Here is a 16327-nt window from a genome sequence, read left to right as displayed (position 1 = left end):
TGGGGTTCAAAGGGGTTCAAATCATTGACAAAGTTTTCTTCCTGTTCTGTCCTACTCTGTTTGCCTTTTGATATTCTAAGAGATTATTAAAATGAATCATTAGGCTTGTGTCCTGCTGAACACATATCATTATTGTTCAAGTAAAATGTCCAAAACAAATGCATGCAGTTACAGTCTCCAGTTAGTTTCATCACTTTTTGTGGGACAGGGGATTTTGGACAGTGAAAATACTGAGTGGCTAGTGACTTTGGAACACCACTAGCCACAGTGGCCAGTTAGCCAAAAAGTTCATGTTAAGCCCTGGACTTTGGAGAAAAAGTCTAAGGTGTAAGACTGTGTACTTAATGTTTTTAATGAGGGAATGATGAACTACAATCCCAGGAAACACTGCAAATTACATTAAAAAAAAAAAAAAAAAAAAGGAAAAATATAAAACTATTGATTTAAAAATTGCGAATAACGAAATTTGTTTACCTTGATTCTCTGATTCGTGGATCGTTTCCCTTCAGGATCATGGGTAGTGTAGTTCTGCCCTAGAAATTCCACTATTAAACATGATTTTTAGAAATGAAGATGAAATATCATAGACTGGTGGTTTCAGCAGAAGCATATGCCATCAATTAGCAACTCTGAAGCTCACAGCAGGTCTGTTTTTAAAGGTTTTTTAAAGTTTTTTTTTTGTTTTTTTGTTTTTAAGTAATCATTAAAAATCTATTCCCTTATGGAGAAAATGAATGGGATTTTTACTTATGGAACCAGACTGTTGTGCTCTATATACAGTGATATGGAGCTGGATTTTGGACCAATGAGATTTTACTATGGCTACCCAGCACATGGCAACATAAACAGAATCCAAGTAAACAAAATGATATACTGTCTTTCATTGATTTTTGCAAATGGTTAGGCTAAAACCTCAAAATGTACATAAAACAGAGTATTTTCGACTGGTTAGGACGTGATGTAAGAAATACAGAGAAGAAATCAGAGAATGTATAAATGTAAGAGTGTGAGAACTGAGATAAAGGAAAGAGGAAACATTGGACAGAGATGCAAAGAGAGAGAGAGAGAGAGAGAGAGAGAGAGAGAGAGAGAGAGAGAGAGTAGGTGGGAAGAGGGAGTAGAGAAGAGAAGAGAAAGATAGAGACTCTGCATTTCTTCCACTCTGTTTAAGAAAGGAAGGACGCGCAATATCAAATAGCAATAGACTCTGCAGGAGTCTTCGTTCTCCTCTTCCCATGACTGAGCACTGTCTGTCTCTCCAGGAAATACTGCCAGCTCCGGCAGATCGGGTCTACAGAAGACGGCAGAATTGTATTTCAAAGCTGCTATCAGCGGTGTAGGCACACTAGTAGACAGGCAGGGACAGGTGCTGCAGGCGGAGAAAGGAGGAGCAAAGCAAAGAGGAGACAAGCCGCACTGCTTCACAGAAGGAATTCTGAAACAGCTGTCCGGCAGACGTCCTGCCTGCGAGAAGTAAAACCCTCAAGGGCAGAAGTAGGGAGAGAGTGAGAGAGAAAAGCTGAAAACGGCAACACACCGCACTACCCAGAAGCCGACTACATTTTGGGTCAAGGCAGCTTTGGGACGGCAACCACAGTGTGAGAAAACAGGGACATTAATCTTCAAAGACACACAAGCAGGTAAAAATGGATACAGTAGATTTTCACAGGTGTGTGTGCAAGATATCAAATTATTTTTTAAATGATCAGATGGAGAATTTCAATGCTGAATGCACCAGCTTAGACTTTCAGTGCTGGTTTAGCTGGTGGACCAGTTTGACCAAGGGAGGCTTGCTGATTAAAGGGATATTTCACCCAAGAATGAAAATTCTGTCATCATTTACTCATTCTTATGTTTTTTACAAACCTGTATGACTTTCTTTCTTCCGTGGAAAAAAGGTTAACACTCTCATTGCATCTTTTTATCATTCAATTGAAAGTAAATGGTTACTGAGGGTAAAATTCTGAATGTTGAGAGAATTTCAATATCTTTTTCCCTTTGAAAAAGAGGCTACATGCATTGTGTACTTATGAAATATGGTGTTTCTGTTACATAGTTATCTGCTATGTAGGGTTGTAAAAAAAAATCCACATGCACACATGGCTGTCATTATGACATGAGAATTTGTGGTGCTGAATGTGTCAAACAAATTCTCTCACGCCACACAACAAGGGTCGAGGAGACCAAAGCAACCCGACACCTGGCAGTTCTCCCTCTCTGCTGTTTTATGTTCTTCTTGCACATACTCAGCAAACCATTGCACTCGAAGAGAGCTTCTTTTCAAATTCCTCAGATACATTCCTCAGTCCAACAGAACTTGGAAAGTCAACTCGCAAACAGCCAGCAACTCTTTCATTCTGCTTCTGCATGGAGCCAGCCAAAGACAACAGCAGCTTGAGAACAGAAGCCTCAGAAGTGGGCAGCAGGGTGTAAAAACAGAGTAAAACATTACGCTGAAGAAAAGAGACCTTGCTCCACCCTGATTCCTCTAAAACACAGCAGCAAACACAATCCCAGAGTGTAATTAAAGGTTCCTTTATGTAACAACCTGGAAACCTCAAACTGGAAGAAGTGTGAATACTCTTTAATCATTTTAAACATTGTCCAAAAAAGAGGGTCGTTTGAACGTTTGTGGTTGGAGAAATTTGAAAATATAAAGGGGTAGGCCTGAAACACCCAAGATTAGACCCAGAGGAAATTATTATTGCTCAGAAGTTGCTTTTTCAATGCTCAGGAGATGTTTCTCTTAAAAATGAAATAAAAATAGACAACTGAGATAATTGCTGACATCAGCGATGTCAAAAGTACTGGTACTTCGGTACCAAGTCAATCCAAAAAATAAAAAGTATGTCACGACACCAGTGTTTTTTCAATAGCGGTACTACTAAGTATGACTCAGTACGATCGACGCTCGCTGCCTGACTGACACACGACTGCTTTCAAATGCTCACACAAGAATTTGACACTTTAGGGGAAAAAATAGAATGCACTATTAATCAAATTAAAATCGTGATATGTCCTATTTTAATTACCAAACTGCAAAAGGATGTGATTTAATTAATTTACTGTCTGCATGTGCAGCACGTTTTACAGTGAATGTATTAAGCTGCTCATATGCTAAAATGCTACATTATGAGCATCACACGCGCTGTGTGTGTTGTAGTAGATGACAGAACAGAGCGCTTATTCACTGTGACACAAGTAGCACCTGCAGAATATATATATATATATATATATATATATATATATATATATATATATATATATATATATATATATTAGTTCTGTCAGTCAATTAAAATTTTTAATCACGTGTAATCGCATAATTTTTTGTTTAGTTAATCGCAAATAAAGTGCTGAAATGTGACACTATATATACTTATTTTCCTGTCAAAATGCATTTATTTCCATCTTAGGAAAGAAAACAAATCAATATGTAGCAATATAATGCTTTATTAACATATTCCAAACAAAGCCTTCAACAGTACAAAGACAGAATTGCACTAAAATAGCACCAATTCAAGCAACACTAAACGTTTCCCAAAGTCTAAGTGTGAGTTTGACTAATTGAAAGAACTAGTCTCCCATATATGTTCCATATTCATTGCAATGGGCATTAAATCTCTTAAACTCTCATCCTACACAATATTAATCTGCCGGTAGACTGTGGATATCTCTTTTGTTACAGCAATCGTGAAGCTGCGTTAATGATTCGCGTCAGAGTGGCAATGCCAGCGGCGCTTTGAACTCCACAACGCTCGTTTGCAAAAGCGCTTGCAAACAAAAACGTCTCATTCTGCGTTTTGGTGATAGTTAAGATTTGACGTGCTTCTGTGGTAATTAAAATGCGCCTTATTTCTATCACAAGTCCTATCTGGGCTTGATTTGCTCATCATATAGTGTTACAAGCTCCTGTCTTCATCATTTTAGCAGGGAAGCGCTGTTGTATGTGTGAGCAGAAATTATTTTATTTAATGAGATAACAGCTTACGCTGCTCTATCATAGGACAGAGTGTAATGGTCAACTAGTTTGTTACCATAGAATGTCTATGGGACTGCTGCGTTATGCTATTTTATGCTAAGCTTGTAGTCTCCACTTGGTAGAAGGGCTCTGGAGTGTGTATATAGTAACTCCAAATTATACGCTGCAAACCAGTGTTTATGCTGGTGTATTAACGGTAAATGCGTTAATCGCAATTAAGAAAATTAACGTGTTAAAATCTTTTAATTAACTGCATGCATTAACGCATTAATTCTGACATAATTAAATAATTAAAATTAAATTGCAGCATTTCACGCTTTAAAAACTGCACTCCACTTTTCCGGAGATATGAAGCTACTGTCAAAAACACACAGATACTAAAAATCCATCACATCAAAATAAAAGCCAGATTAAACTTGCAACTGAAACATAGTACTCCTGTATATTAAAATGTAATATTCACTGTAATAATAAAAGTAATAATTATTAATATTATTAATAAATAACTATTATTATTATTATTACTATTATTATTATAAGAAATTATAATAATAATCACTATCCTCATCTTATTTTTCACACAAGAGTGCTGTTTCACTGAATAAAAGTTTACACCAATGTTCATTTATACTGTGATGCTCTGTTGTACAGTTCTTTATTTGATATAGAAATAAGACCAATGTTGTGTTTTAGATGCTGTGAGAATCTTTACAGAAGCACTTTATTTGATTAAAAAAAAAATAAAAAATGCAATGGTGTGTTTAAAAGTTTTATTAATTAATTTAATTTGACACCATTTTGATGATGAAATGTTTCATAGGGCCCTACTTAAAAAAAAAAAAAAAAAACTGGAAGCAATGTTTACTTAATTGAGATACACTTAAAACTTTTTTTTTTTTTTACATTGATATTAAACTTTTTCAAAAGCATATTACCCACTTTTTCTTGTGGTATAAAAATTGGTACCAAGAATCAAGAAATTTTACTGGTATCAGTACCGCAAAACTGAAATTTTGGTATCATGACAACCCTAGTTGACATATAGTAAGAATATAAAACTGTATCATTTAAATAGATAGCATAGCTCAGCATAAGTTGGCCTTGGAAACATTTGATGAGAAATGTTTGTTATTATTCAAATCTGACTTATGATTCCAGACTTTGGTATCTTGGCAAATTTGAGCACAGTTTGAGACATTGCTATTAGATATTAGATATTAGAGAGTTCTCATTTGTCATTTTTCTTTCCCGTGCATGCAATTTGAGATTGCACCTGTAAAAAGATTGCCCAAAAACATCATGCTGTGATTTCCAGATGATGCAGATTTAAATACAGCATCACCAGCAACAACAACAACTGCTTAAACCGGACCAGCCAGGGAAGACGGTTGGTCCAGTTTTCAGCCAAAAAAGGCTATGGTTAAATAGGTCATGGGGAGAATCAAAACTAGCACAGTTGCAGGGCTGAAGAGGGCTCTGTCCTCTAAACACATCCCTGTGTAAAGTGGGCTGTGACTGGAGAATGTCATCATTGGCCATGTTTAGATTACCAATCAAACTTGCTCTAAAAATAATCTGACCCACTTACTCCTCACGTGAGCTGTTTACTGAGTGCCAGCAATACTGAGAAAGCATGCAATTATATCTGTCATCAAACCTCATTTCAGCCCATGGTCTCACACTTCACCCTATTTTGCGCTTCTCTAAAGTCTCTCTGTCTCATTCTGTCTTTTTATTAAGTGTCATTCTACCTCATGCTGTTTAACTGTCTCATTCTGTCCCATTTGACACATTCTGTTTCATTCAGTCATTCTTATTCTGTCTTTTTTTAGTCTCATTCTGTCTCATTCATTCTCATTCTGTCTCATTCTGTCTCATTCTACCTCATACTGTGTAACAGTCTCATTCTGTCTCATTTTGTTACATTAATTCAGAAAATCTCACTCTGTCTCATTTAGTCTCATTCTGTCTCATTCTGTGTAATTCAGTCTCGATCTGTCTCATTCAGTCTCATTCTACCTCATACTGTGTACTGTCTCATTCTGTCTCATTTTGTCCCATTCATTCAGTCAGTCTCATTCTGCCTTATTTAGTCTCACTCTGTGTCATTCTGTCTCATTAAGTCTCGTTCTGTCTCATTCAGTCTCATTCTACCTCATATTGTGTACTGTCTCATTCTGTCTCATTTTGTCCCATTCATTCATTCAGTCTCATTCTGTCTTATTTAGTCTCACTCTGTCTCATTCTGTGTCATTCTGTCTCATTCAGTCTCAATCAGTCTCATTCTACCTCATACTGTGTCACTGTCTCATTCTGTCCCATTTTGACACATTCTGTTTCATTCAGTCATTCTTATTCTGTCTTTTTTTAGTCTCATTCTGTCTCATTCATTCTCATTCTGTCTCATTCAGTCTCATTCTACCTCATACTGTGTAACTGTCTCATTCTGTCTCATTTTGTTACATTAATTCAGAAAATCTCATTCTGTCTTATTCAGTCTCACTCTGTCTCATTTAGTCTCATTCTGTCTCATTCTGTGTCATTCAGTCTCGATTTGTCTCATTCAGTCTCATTCTACCTCATACTGTGTACTGTCTCATTCTGTCTCATTTTGTCATTCATTCAGTCAGTCTCATTCTGTCTTATTTAGTCTCACTCTGTCTCATTCTGTGTCATTCTGTCTCATTCAGTCTCATTCTGTCTCATTCAGTCTCATTCTGCCTCATACTGTGTCACTGTCTCATTCTGTGTCATTCAGTCTCATTCTGTCTCATTCAGTCTCATTCTACCTCATACTGTGTACTGTCTCATTCTGTCTCATTTTGTCCCATTCATTCATTCAGTCTCATTCTGTCTTATTTAGTCTCACTCTGTCTCATTCTGTGTCATTCTGTCTCATTCAGTCTCATTCTACCTCATACTGTGTACTGACTCATTCTGTCTCATTTTGTCACAGTTTGTTTCATTCAGTCAGTCTTATTCTCTCTCATTCAGTCTCGTTCTGTCTCAGTCAGTCTCATTCTACCTCATACTGTGTCACTGTCTCATTCTGTCTCATTTTGTCACATTCATTCAGTCAGTCTCATTCTGTCTTTAGTCTCACTCTGTCTCATTCAGTCTCGTTCTGTCTCATTCAGTCTCATGCTACCTCATAATGTGTCACTGTCTCATTCTGTGTCATTCAGTCTCATTCTGTCTCATTCAGTCTCATTCTACCTCATACTGTGTACTGTCTCATTCTGTCTCATTTTGTCACATTCATTCAGTCAGTCTCATTCTGTCTTCTTTAGTCTCACTCTGTCTCATTCTGTGTCATTCTGTCTCATTCAGTCTCGTTCTACCTCATACTGGTACTGTCTCATTCTGTCTCATTTTGTCACATTTTGTCACATTTTGTTTCATTCAGTCAGTCTTATTCTGTCTCATTCTAACTCATTCTTTCTCATTCAGTTTCTGTATCATTTTTGTCACTCGATTTCATTTAGTCAGTCTCATTCTAACTCATTTGTCTTGTTCTGTCTCATTTATTCTCATTCTAACTTATGCTGTCTGATTCAGTCTCAATCTTTCTAATTCAGTCTCACTCTGTCTCATTTTTGCATCATTTGATTTAATTCACTCTCACTCTGTCTCATTCTGTTACATTCTATTTCATTCAATCTCATTCTAACTCATTCTGCCTCATTCAGTTTCATTCAGTCTCATTATATTCCATTTAGTCTTATTTTATCTCCTTTAGTCTTATACTTGTCTCATTCTATCGCATTTAGTCTCATTTAGTCTCACTCTGTCTCATTATTGTCTCATTTTGTCACATTCGATTTCATTCAGTCAGTCTAATTCTACCTTTTTCTAATTCTACCTAATTCTAACTAACGCTGTATAGTTCAGTCTCAGTGTGTCTCTTTTTTGTCACATACTATTTCATTCAGTCTCAATTTCTAATTTTGTCACATTCTATTCCATTGAGTCAGTCTTATTCTAACTGATTTGTCTCATTTTGTCTCATTCATTCTCATTATGCCTCATTTTAACCCATGCTGTCTGATTCAGTCTCATTCTTTCTAATTCAGTCTCACTCTGTCTCATTTTTTTAACATTCGATTTCATTCAGCCTCACTCTGTCTCATTCTGTTACATTCTGTTTCATTCTGTCTCATTATATTCCATTTAGTTTTATTCTTGTCTCATTCTATCTCATGTAGTCTCATTTTGTCTCAGTCTGTCTCATTCTTGACTTATTTAGTCTTGTTCTTGTCTCTTTCTCTCATTTAGTCTCATTCTATAGGAATCTGTCTCATTCGCTCTCATGCTATTTCTATTAGGCTCATTCTGTATTTCTGGTGGATGGAGCTCAGGCTTTGGGCTCTCATTTAGACAGTCAGATGGGAGAAACACTGCAGACATGCTGACATGCACTTCTGAAGGGGGTGTGCATTCTGCAGGGGCGACAGGGCACTTGGGTGTAACATTTGGCCCTGGACTCATTCCAGATCTAAAATGAAAGCTGCATACAGGATAAGGCCCAGAGATAAATCCATATCAAGGGGATGTGAGAGACAGCTGCTCTACTTCAACAGCCCAGCTTGACACATCACTCATAGTTGCTTTGAATGGCATTGTTTTTACTGTATATAGCAAGTCATGATACTGACCCATTTAACTGAGAATAAAGAGGACTGAGAAAGTGTTATAATTTACACACTCTCATGTTGTTCCAAACATGCAAGACTTTCTTTCTTCCATGAAACATAGGATATGTTAAGCACTATGTTTGTCTCATTCACCACTCACTTTCATTGCTCATTTTTCAGTTATCTATCCAGTTAACCCAAACCTTAAACCTCCCTCCCCCATCTTCAACTCAAAGCTAGCCTTAACCCCTAACCTTAAACTCAACCCTATTCTTATCCTTAGCCATAACTCTAACTTGAGCCTCACGACATGCTTCCTCTTTGGATTTACTTAACCCCACCCTGGCATTCACACACCTGCTTGCTTTGATCTGGCTCTGACAGGTGGCCTTTAGAATTGTGTGAGCTTTGTCATCAGTGTAACCAAACAAATTTCTTCATGTTTCTGTATTTGTATCTGCAACAACAGTCAAGGTCAAATACAAAGGGGTTTGGTTTAAAGAATGCAGTACATAGAACTGATTACTGGGAATGACTTTACATAGAGAAAAGGGGAAATGAGTGCTTTAGAGAGTGTATGTTAGAAAAGGAGGAAGGAGAACAGAAGCATCCACTGCAGAATATACATCAAAGCTCAGACATAATCCAGTCCCCTTCAGTTGTGACACCCAAAGCACTGCAGCATTCCCTGCACACACACTTTCCTCTATCATTGACTCACTCATGCAGACACATTTCTCAACCATCTCAATGATGTTTGTCACGTTTATAAATAGTTCACTGGTTCAGTGAGGTTTATTTGCGTTTTACTGCATCAGTGTCCAAAAATGCCTGTAAAGCCTGTGAACTCATCGCCCTCTGAGTTGGTACTAAAAGTTTGCTCATGCACACACGTTTACTTAGCTATTTGAAAATGAAAAACAAAATGTAAATAATGCTTTGAATGTTGTTTTTTCATTTAAAAAGAAATAGGTGAAAAAAGAAGAAAAACAGTTTGTTTTATATTATTAATATTTTTTATTTTTTTTAAAACAGCAGTTTTGGCATAGTTTATATTTTGTTTTTCAATTAAAAAAAACAAAAACAAAAAAACAAATGAACTGACCATCATACCATTAAACTGACTTTTATTGTTTTTCAGAAAGCCAATTTGAATGACTATAAACTAACCCTACCCTTAAAAGACATCTTTGGCATTTTTTGCCAAATATATATTGTTATTCCAAATGAAAATATCCCTAAAGCAAGGGTACACTGTATGTCAGATTTAGATCACTTTTGGGAATAATTTTGTGGCAAAACTACAGGGAGCAAAATATGCTCATGGAAATGTAAGACTGGAATAATGGCATTCGTTTAGGGTTTCCCAACTTTTTTGTCAGCTGAACTCCTTTGTCCTAAACGATGTACTTGAAGTACCCCGTGATATTTTGAGTACTGTTAAACTTTCGAAATCTAATTAATTTTACAGATTTGCACTTCGTTCTTCTTACTATGGTTATATTTGAATGAACCTTTATTATATAATTTGTTCTTTTTATAATATTTATCCATTTCATTTCATTTCATTCACCATTGGCATGTCTGTTCCAATCAAAGATTGTCAGAACTTTGTATGAATAGTAGCTTGTGATTTACTTTTAAAGTGCCCTTTTCTCTCCTTCAGTGGCATGACTCTCTTATAGGGATAGTTGACCCAAAAATTAAAATACTCTCACTATTTACTCACCTTTATGCCATCCCAAATGTAATGACTTTCTTTCATCTGCTGTACATAAACAAAGATTTTAGAAATATTTTGGTCAATATTTAAGTCTTTTTTTTTTTTACCATAAATCTCCAATTTTACTTTCACTTTCAAAATGTGAAAGAATGTTTAAATGAAAGTGGAGATTTATGATAAAAAAAAGGACTGAAATATTGATCTGTTTCTCACCTACACTTTTCATACAGATTCTGAAGATATTGATTTAACCACTGATACTTTTATGTGGCCTTTATATGCTTTTTGGACCTTCAAAGTTCTGGTCACCATTCACTTGCATTGAATGGACCTACAGAGCTGAGATATTCTTCTAAAAATCTTTGTTTGTGTTTAGCAAAAGAAAGAAAGTCATACACATCTTAGATGGTATGAGAGTGAGGAAATGATGAGAGAACTTTCATTTTTGGGTGAACTATCCCTTTAAAAGGAAAATTAATGCGATTGGTTTAAGCTGTGTTCTTTCTTGTTTTTTATTTGTCAAATGATGAACATTTGGAATAATCCGTCAATGTTTTTTAATATCCGGTAAATGACGGAAATTCACTCTCCCTCTATACTCTCTCACAAACCCCCTGGAGTTCCCTCATGAACCCCCAGGGGTTTGCGAACACCCGTTTGGAAAACCCTTAATAAGGGGAAAACACAGACTACATCGTTGTCTGGGCACTGTTTTCAACTGTATTGCAGCCTCCTTTTATCTTAGTTCAATTTTTTTATCAGCTGTGTGATTTGTTAGGATTTTACCACAGGAGAAACATGTACACAGAGGAAATGGAATTTCTAGAGTTTTGTAAACAGTGTGCTCCCTGACTGTCTCTAATGGCGATCTTCCAGCAGCTATGGATCATAGAGCTGTGACACTGTTCAGACCAGAGCCATTACCATCATAAGCACTAACATCCTTTGTTCCGAATGGCAAGTGCTATGGTACAGTGATGGTATTAGATGGAAATGACATGTTTATTTGATATGTACCATGGTACTGAATGATTACCCTATTAATGTACCATTAGTTTTACATATTATTCCAAGGTACTTCAAAGAATACTGTGGTACCACCATGGTATACTGTATATCCAAAAAATATATACATATATTTTTGTAAGGGAAATTTTTTATTTAAACAGCTTGCAACTGTCGTTTTATCCATCTTCTAAACTTAGCTACTGAATTAAACCGCCCTCATCCCTTCAACCACAAGCCCACTCTCCAAAACCCCACCCTCCAAAGGCATGCCAGCAAACCCAAACACTCAAAATGATTGACAGGCAGAGAGCACTTCTAAAGGGCTAAAAAGTGTGGGCAACTCCCTTGACAATTTTTTGCTGTTTACAAGGCCCAGGACTGTCACAGAAGACAGGTGTGCTATCTCAGGATACCTGTTTCAGTGATATACGTCACATAATAGCGACATGTTATGGGTTGTAAAATCGCTTACATCACCTTTATCAGAACACCTGATGCAAACAATACATCAACAAAAAATGAAAGTTCTCTCTTGAAATGAAAATGGCCTCAGGTCTAGAGTGGTTTATTTAAGTGGGTCTTAAAGGAGTGAGAGGACGTCGTGCTCTGCCGCCAGGGAATGTGGATGTTTTTACAGTCATACATATTTGGCTAGCTGTGGGCCAGCCTGTGCTTTAGTGATTGTTTGCAGTCTGTCGGAGAGGGTCAGTGTTTAAAAATCTCTCTAAAGGATATATGTCCATAAATGGGCAAGAACTCTCCCTCTCTCTGTGGTTACCCTCCTCTCTCTCTCTCTCTCTTTAGTCCTCTTTCTATGCTGTCTATCCCTGCTCTCTTCTCTCTAAGCCTCTCTAAACTCTCTGCTCTTTTTTACTCATCTTTGTCTCTAGAAATCCTTCCTTTATCTTTAAAGCTTCTTGACTCGTGTGGTGTTTACCAAAGTGACAGAAATAATGGAAAGTTACTGTCATTTTGGAATGAATGACAACAACTGATGTACTTTGTACAGTATGTTGGCCTTGCAAAACCAGCATACTGTTGTTTATTTTCCAGAATCTATCTATCTATCTATCTATCTATCTATCTATCTATCTGTCTGTCTGTCTGTCTGTCTGTCATTCTATCTATCGTTTGTTCGTTCCATCCATCCTTCCATCCATCCATCTGCCCATAAACCTCTTAGAAACCACTCAGATTATCTGAGCAACCACATAGCAAACACTCAGACCATTTTAGCAACAGCCAAACAAACACACACACACACACACACACAAAAAAACATCAACCACGTAGCAAGGCATATATAACTGCAAGCTATCTTTTGTTCGTTCATTCGTTTCATCCATCTCTCCATCAGCCTATAAATCACCTAGCAACCATTCATACCACCTTAGCAACCACCAAGCAACCACTCAGACCACCTTAGTAACTGCCTAAAGCAACCACGTAGCAAGGCATATATAACTACAAACTATCTTTTTTCATTCATTCATTAGTTCATTTCATCCATCCATCCACCCATCCATCCCTCAGCCTATAAACAACTTAGAAACCACTCGATTACCTTAGCAACACCCTAGCAACAACTTAGACCACCTTAGCAACCACCTAGCGACCACTCAGACCACCTTAGCAACCGCCTAGCAATCAGTTAGTCCACCTTAGCAAACACCTAGCAACCACTCAGACCACCTTAGCAACAGCCTAGCAAACACTATGACACTCAGCCAACGTTCAAAGTCTGTCTTGATGAACCTTCCTTTTCTACTTTGAATTTATTTTTTTCTCATTATACTCGTAAGCTTTTCTTACTCTCTCTTTCAGTCTGTGCCCCACGGATCACCCCACAGATCCAACCAAAGTCTCGCTGCCCATCTTAAACCAGACAGAAATCCAGCTGTGTTACATTAACGAGTGTTAAACAGGAGCCAACTTCCATTGCTATCTGCGCTGTCTAACTGTATCCCTTTTATTCTTTTTAGGTAGTTTCACTATCTCCAGTGTGATGATTTAAAATGAGAAACTGCTCTTAGATCAGTGGCAACAAAATGTTATGCAGATGCACATGTGAGAACAGCCTCTGAGTGTGATTAGATAAAGATATTATTTGATCTGCGTTTGGAAGGATTACATTCAGTTGCCCAAGATAAATGTTGAAATATAGTTAAACAATTAAATTAATGAAAAATTGTACAGCCTTATTTATGAATGCAATAAAGGACTAAATCTTTGATGTTAAGTGCAAAGAAAACTAAATTATTTATCCTTCTATTCAGGTAAAGGACATTGACCAAACATTTGGACTGGATTATCTTCACTAAAGGTTGTGGACACATTTAAAACAGCTGCTCTCTGAGAATGTAACCCCTGCCCTTCCCTTGGGAGACTTCGGCAAGTTTATCACCCAGCTGAGGAATTCTGAAGTTCAAGAGTGTGTCCCTTTCATATCCATACCTGCTGGACTCTTCCATAGCAGGGATGCCCGCCAAAACACCAATCTACCTGAAATCCACCAATAGTAAGAAGGGAAAGAAATGTCGTTTGAGGGACATCTTGTCCCCTGACATGATCAGTCCTCCTCTTGGGGATTTTCGACACACTATCCACATTGGAAAGGGTGGCGAATGCGATGCCTTCGGCGACATGTCATTCCTACAAGGAAGATTTGAGCTTCTACCTGGGAAAGGTGGTCTTATTCGGCCACAATATAACAAAAATGGGGAGTTTACGAGGGCCAACAGTGCCTCCGAAGCCTCTCATGTCGAAACTCCATCACCAGTCCTGAAAAATGCCATTTCCCTTCCAAGTATTGGTGGAAGCCAAGCACTGACCTTACCTCTGATCTCCACCACTGTGTTTCCCATGACTCAGAATCCTCTGGATAACCTAGATGAGCTATCTACTCCTCCAGCCAGTTCTGATGTGAACGAAGATCTGGAGATCCTGCAGATGGAGACCTTTCTTCAGTCAATCAGCGTCTTCAGAAGTGACCCCAGCCCCGTTCCGGAGGAGAACGAATGCTCAATCAACTATGTGGAGATACCTGAGAAGTCACCTGCCAAAAAGAAGAAGATCCACAACAGTGAAAATGATCTTGAGAAGTTCTTATCCATCTTTGTTAACAAGGATACTAATGCCAATGGGAATTTCAGCAATGGTAAAAATCACAACAACAACTTCCAGTACAAGCAGAAATTGTATGACGTCAAGGGCGATTGGGTGGACAGAGATAGCGGGGTGGAAGAGGTTTGTTTATGTGATTCAGACTTTGAGATCTCCAAAAGCAAAAGCCACTCACAGGAGTCGCTCACACAAATCACAGGATCCCTTTGCTCGCTTGAACTCGACTTAGGCCCTTCCATTTTGGATGACATACTCAATATCATGAATAAGCCTGTGCAGTAGGCCGTGACTTTTACTGAGAACCAGAAGAGAATCTAATTTGCTTGTACCCACAGAGAGACTTGCTAGTCAAATGAAGATATACAATGTGACATGGCAATGTTGGGTGTTCATTTTTTAAATGAACTGAAGAGACTGAACTGACTTTTCTTTCTCAGAAAAACTCCTTTTTCAGTTTGTTATCTTTAGCTTGAGAGCAAGGAATTCACTAAGAAGGAACTGCGGATGCTGATGCGTTTATTTGCACGGTGACTGCATAGTTTTAGCACCTGATTCACTGAAAGGAATTATGCAAATCACGAAACACACCCAAAAAATTTGAGTGGTTGAGTGCTTGGTTGTGGAGGATGCAGCATACTTTACTGGGACTATACAGCATGTTCTCCATCATATGATTAATTATTGCCATGAAATCAAAAGAAACACACAATCATCACTTTTTAATAAAATGTTGTTTAAAATAATAGTACAGTGTTAATTGCGCCAGGCAAATAGCATTTTTTAGAATCAGGTGCATTCTATAACAAGACTCATTTGCATTTGCACTGAAAATTATGAAAGTTATTCATTTTAATATGCCTGACGCAGGGATAAACCAGCGCATATAGTGCCTAGCCAAGTTGGACTGCGGGTGTATAATAAGATGCAGGTTTTTACGCTGAAGTCGTGCAACTGTTTAGTGAATTCTCCCAGTGTCTCTGCATACTTTGTTTTTCTGTTTGGGACAGAGCACAAAATTAACAACACAGCCATTGTGCGTTTTAAGTGGCACAACACAAGCAGTTTTAGCATGTGTAGACATCAATGCTATTGTAAATGCAGATAAAATTAGGTTAGTTCTGTTTATGGCTGTTCATGCATGATGTCCTTAACATCAAATAACAGTGAGTGTGATAACATTTTATCATCCAGATGCCTGTGAAAATGTATGCGAACATATACAAGGCATGTCCCCATTACAAAACCAATTCATGCACCAATATATTTATACTGACTATTTCAATAACTACACTACCAAATCCTATATGTACTGTATATACTTTAAAGCATATATGTTTTTATGTTGTGAAACTAAATATGAAATAAATAAATGAATTAATAACACTCTTTTGGTTAGTTATTTTGTTTTTTATTTTTTAGTTATTTATTCAATTTTTTTCAAATTTAGTTTAAAATTCAATCACGTGTATTCAGTTTACTGTATATTTTTTTCCTGGGCAATAACGGTGAAAATGTTCAATATCTTTATAAGACTTTAAGGTATGTGTCTCTACAGAAATGAACTTTTAAAAGTTAAATGGCCCATAGAAATATTCACTGGAGTAAAAAGTGTGACAATTAGCCCCGGTCTGTTCTACTGTATATGATGCTATATGATGTGTGTAATTTTTTGTTGCATTCTAAAATCCCTCTTCCTGATGACAGACTGAATAAGCGTCAGACACTGTGGCAGATGTGACTGTAGGTGGAGAGACAATGAGAAATTGACCCTCTTGTAAGCATCCTACGTTCCTCAGATTATGGCCTGATGTCCTGCAGTGGGATTGGATGTGGGTGATATTGTGTCTAAAACGAGAT

The 16327-nt window shown here is 37.3% G+C and overlaps 1 protein-coding gene across 1 annotated transcript; it reads left to right on the top strand.

The window, feature by feature from the left end:
• Nucleotides 1-1128: 1128 nt before the first annotated feature.
• On the top strand, nt 1129-15853 carry LOC127411874 (cdc42 effector protein 3-like). The gene is made up of 2 exons (XM_051647719.1): nt 1129-1640; nt 13624-15853. The coding sequence occupies exon 2, from the start codon at nt 13826-13828 to the stop codon at nt 14750-14752; it is 927 nt and encodes a 308-aa protein (XP_051503679.1). The 5' UTR covers nt 1129-1640; nt 13624-13825; the 3' UTR covers nt 14753-15853.
• The last annotated feature ends 474 nt before the right edge of the window (nt 15854-16327 follow it).

This window comes from Myxocyprinus asiaticus, chromosome 21 (genome assembly GCF_019703515.2).
Source record: "Myxocyprinus asiaticus isolate MX2 ecotype Aquarium Trade chromosome 21, UBuf_Myxa_2, whole genome shotgun sequence".
NCBI lineage: Eukaryota > Metazoa > Chordata > Actinopteri > Cypriniformes > Catostomidae > Myxocyprinus > Myxocyprinus asiaticus.
Note: the sequence above shows the minus strand (reverse complement) of the source record. Positions and strands in the feature narration are given on the sequence as shown.

What these genes read in the sequence shown, in the direction of transcription:
- LOC127411874 (XM_051647719.1), top strand. Translation starts at nt 13,826, where the DNA reads ATGCCCGCCAAAACACCAATCTACCTGAAATCCACCAATAGTAAGAAG.